This window comes from Populus euphratica, unplaced genomic scaffold, assembly GCF_000495115.2.
Source record: "Populus euphratica unplaced genomic scaffold, PopEup_1.0 scaffold309.1, whole genome shotgun sequence".
Classification (NCBI taxonomy): domain Eukaryota; kingdom Viridiplantae; phylum Streptophyta; class Magnoliopsida; order Malpighiales; family Salicaceae; genus Populus; species Populus euphratica.
Genome location: NW_011500043.1, coordinates 472,385 through 476,940, shown reverse-complemented (window position 1 = coordinate 476,940; position 4,556 = coordinate 472,385). Strand labels below are relative to the sequence as shown.

The 4,556-nt window shown below is 34.7% G+C and overlaps 1 protein-coding gene across 1 annotated transcript in view; it reads left to right on the top strand.

The window, feature by feature from the left end:
- Window positions 1-649: 649 nt before the first annotated feature.
- Window positions 650-4,556, top strand: part of LOC105107333 (protein TRANSPARENT TESTA 12-like) — a 4,997-nt gene continuing 1,090 nt past the window's right edge. Inside the window, exons 1-5 of the mRNA XM_011001227.1 lie at window positions 650-1,078; window positions 1,194-1,735; window positions 2,394-2,480; window positions 4,033-4,089; window positions 4,184-4,422. Coding sequence (XP_010999529.1) covers window positions 731-1,078; window positions 1,194-1,735; window positions 2,394-2,480; window positions 4,033-4,089; window positions 4,184-4,422 — 1,273 coding nt within the window. The 5' untranslated portion in view covers window positions 650-730. The remainder of the gene's footprint in view (window positions 1,079-1,193; window positions 1,736-2,393; window positions 2,481-4,032; window positions 4,090-4,183; window positions 4,423-4,556) is intronic.

Sequence of the window (4,556 nt, the reverse complement as noted above, 5' to 3'; positions counted from 1 at the left end):
TTAACATATTGATACATGCGTGGTATATGTCAGTATATTTTATCAATTTATTAATATTTTAATAAGATAAATTATAAAAGAGAGTCTAATGGCATATAATATTATAAAAGCTATTTTTTAAATTTGAAAAGTTGAATTGCATATAATATTACAAAAAAACCATGGAGCCAAAATGCCTTGAGAAGCTATTTTTTAAATTTGAAAAGTTGAAGGTTAGCAACGTAATTTTACTATACAAAATAATACAAAGATAAATAAACCCTTTATGAGAAGACTTTTTTTTTTCTTCTAATTATCCAACAGTACAAGTGTTATTTTACCATGCAAATTAAAAAAAAAAAGATAAAAAACTTTTAATAAAAGACCATTTTTTATCAGATTTCGAAGGAGAAAAAGTATTTTTACTTTGCAGTATAAATGTGAATGATAACTTTACCCCTGATGGATTCTCAAATGATATTTAAATCCCATAAAAAAAAAATACAATTTTACTCTAGTGCCAGATAATAAGAAAAAAATCTACTCACTTGATACAGTGAATTTGGACGACATTTTTTGTTTGTTGTTTTGTTTTTGTTTTTTGTTTTTAATTAATCAATTAATAAATTGCATATATATATATATATAGAGAGAGAGAGAGAGACACACACACACACACAGAGTAGCATCTACACAAAGCATTCGCCTCAAGTTGGCAAAAGGCAAATCTCCCTTTCTCTCAGTAGCTAACATGGCAGATTCCAGGCAGCCACTTCTCTCTCCAAGAGGGAACCAAAACGAAAGTGATGACCAACTCCTGTCACTTACCAGATCAATCACGAACAATTCATTTGCCTCCTCCTTCGTTGCAGATGCCGATGACATCCAACCAATCAATGGTGTCCGCGATTTTTTTAGAGAATTCTGCAGGGAGTCCGTCAAGCTCTGGTACCTAGCCGCCCCTGCCATCTTCACTTCCGTATGCCAGTATTCCCTTGGCGCTATCACTCAAGTCTTTGCAGGCCATGTTGGCACTCTAGAACTTGCTGCCGTCTCCATCGAGAACTCAGTCATCGCTGGCTTCTCCTTCGGTCTCATGGTACAGAAGAAAATTTAAAATCCATCTCTTAACACATTTATGCAAGTTTAATTCGGTTAATTATAAAGGGTATATATGATCATGCACTAATTAAATAGAATTGAATGGTGATCAGCTTGGCATGGGAAGTGCTCTCGAAACATTATGTGGGCAAGCTTTCGGAGCTGGACAGCTTGATATGCTAGGAATTTATATGCAGAGGTCATGGCTCATACTCAATACCACAGCCTTATTACTTAGTCTGGTTTACATCTTCGCAGCAAAACTCTTAAGGCTTATAGGCCAAACTGCATCCATATCAAAAGCAGCAGGGATTTTCTCAATCTGGATGATACCACAATTGTTCGCCTATGCGTTCAACTTCCCAATGGCAAAATTCTTGCAATCTCAGAGCAAGATCATGGTCATGGCTTTGATTTCGGTTGTGGTCTTGATTTTGCATACGGTTTTCAGCTGGTTGCTGATGATCAAGTTGAAATGGGGTCTGGTGGGTGCAGCTGTGGTGTTGAATGCGTCATGGGTGATCATAGACATATCGCAGTTTGTGTATATTATCAGTGGAACCTGTGGTCGAGCGTGGAATGGTTTCTCGTGGAAGGCCTTTCAAAGTCTCTGGAGTTTTGTCAGGTTATCTCTTGCGTCCGCGGTGATGCTTTGGTAAGTTTCCTTTTGCGTAATTATTAATTAATTTTTACCACTACCATTTTCTTATTTATTTACATTTTATGATCTTAATTATATATCTCAAGATCCCAAATCATAAATTAAGCGCATGTATCTTATCACCATTATTGCGAGAATAACATCAACATGTACCATGGGAGACTGCAAATGTACTCTTCTTCAAAAAGTTTATAGGAAATCAATTCTTTATTCTCTTGGTTTTCAAATGAAGCAGAAGTATGATCGTTTTGGTCTATGGGAGTGTGACGAATCTCTTTTTTAAAGTGTGTTTTTTGTTTGAAATAATATATTTAACTTTAGTAAACATTAAAAAAATAATTTAAAATAAAAATAAATTTTAAAATTCGATAAAAAAATCAGTTTAAGTGCAGCTCCAAGCGAGGTTTTAGTCTAATCTTATCGTGTAGCTTAGAGTTTGCTATTTGATGTAATGGATAGCTACATGGTAGCGTGGCCCTTGCAAATATGACAATCAGTACAAAGCTGTTCAACGTTTACCAAATCCCCTATTTGTACTTGGAAAGATCTAACACAGAAAAACTCCAAAATTTATATAATTTTTTTATTAATTTATCCCAAGACTCGAAAGATTTGATCAACATTTTCACCATTATTCTAAATTTTCTTGCAGCTTAGAGGTCTGGTATTTTATGGCATTGATACTCTTTGCTGGATATCTAAAGAACGCAGAAGTTGCGGTGGATGCCTTGTCGATATGGTCAGACTCTCAACATTACAATATCACTCTCTGTTTCTTTCTTTTTTGTGTTATTTTTGCCCCTTTCAGGATGAAATTTATCTGCTTTTAAGTGCATAGAAAGGGATTCCCTAGCTAAGATCACTCGCCAGCAGAACTTCTAGTCAATATTACCGTATAAGTTCTACGATTTAACCTGTTTTTTATAAAATCTTAGAGGACAATCTCTCTCCCGAGCAGTCATTAGAGTAAAACTACTTTATTTTTTCTTTTCATAATCTTAGTATTGAAGAACTTTTCGATACTAAATAAACAACCTTAATCGCTCAATACAGACAACATTAACTAGTTACTAGGTGGTGTCTCAAATTCGATGTCGGATGTCTGAGGTCTTCCCATCTAGCCAGCGCCATTCCCGGCGCACATCAACCATAAATTTGTCCCATCGTGAGTAAAATTTCAGAACCATGTGGCTTCCTCGGAACCAAATCAGATTCACTGTCATTTTTTTTCGTTTTTATCCGACTAAATACCCCGCCGTGTCTTATCACCTTGTGAGAAAAGCTGCTCATTTTAGTCATCGCCGAAACGACAGATAGCGGCCGAGATGTTTGTCACTGGGCCAGTCCTGTTGCTTTCCATTTTTTAAATTAATCCATGCTTATGTCATAACACTCAGCTCTCTGGACTCCACGTTGTCTCCCAGTGATGAACGGTCAATAACAAGCCACAGGCTTCCTCGAAAAAACAAAAAAAAAAGGGAGCCGAAGGAAAATAAGGAATTGCAGGTAGAAGCTAACAGTCAAAGAATAGAGCGCAAGTTTGAGCTACCAGTCAATCCAAGCACCTGCCAAAAGCCCCTGACTTTGACACTCCTTAGGGGACCCCACGTGTAAACGGACACTGTCAGTGTCTCTCCTTAGGTACCCATATAGATATAGTGTTAAAAGTTAATTACAACTTAACGTGTCTACAAGACAAACTTTTTTTTTTATATATATATATATATATAAAGTGATTGAAAGCATAATAATAATTATTTTAAAAAATATATTTTGATAGATAATATATTAAAATAATATTTTTAATTTTTTTAAAATTATTATTAATATCAGTACTTCAAAACAATTTAAAAACATAATAAAATTAATTTAAGATAAAAAAATAATATTTTTTTAAAAAACAAATATAAATACCAATACGGCTATTACTTCAATGCTGCTTTTAAGTTGTGTCGGACACGTTATTTGTCTGCATGCATTTGGCAAGTTATGATTTTTCTCTTCAGACGTCTCTCTTTTTCGTCCTACCTAGAGAACAAATTGCTGTACGATTAACACTCTCAACCACAGGTCTGCAATTCCTCGGCTTCTCAGCACCAAGGAAAAAATAAAACATAAAAAAATATATTTTTTCGAGCTACCATTCTTTCTCTACTGAACATTCAAGATGTTATGGGAAAATCTGATAAGCAATGTAACGTTTTCTTGTCATATGACAATTAATTATAATGCTAGAGACAAATTGGGGTACTGTGATGAAAATTGTTCCGTGATGTATTGAAAATCTGCAGCATGAACATACTGGGATGGACGGTCATGGTAGCTTTGGGAATGAATGCAGCCATAAGGTTTGTTATATCTGCTCCTATATTAATTTAATAAATACATATAAGCAAAATCAAGCTGATATATGGTTGTTAAATGATGTTTATCTGTATGCAGTGTAAGAGTGTCGAATGAACTGGGTGCTGCTCATCCGAGAACTGCAAAATTTGCACTGGTGGTTGCTGTTATATCATCCTTCATCATTGGTCTCATTCTTGCAGCCATTCTTCTTATTTTCCGAAAGACTTACCCATCTTTATTCTCAAGTGATCTGTCTGTGCAAGAACTTGTTCAAGACTTGACACCATTGTTGGCCCTTTGCATTGTTATTGACAACGTTCAGCCAGTTCTCTCTGGTAATTAATTACCGATCCTAGTCATTATCAACTTTATGAAAAATCTCAATCTTTATGCTTGTCCTTTTATCAGTATTTATGATTTAGGATAATATAAATTATATTTTAAAATTTTATTTAATAATTTAAAATTT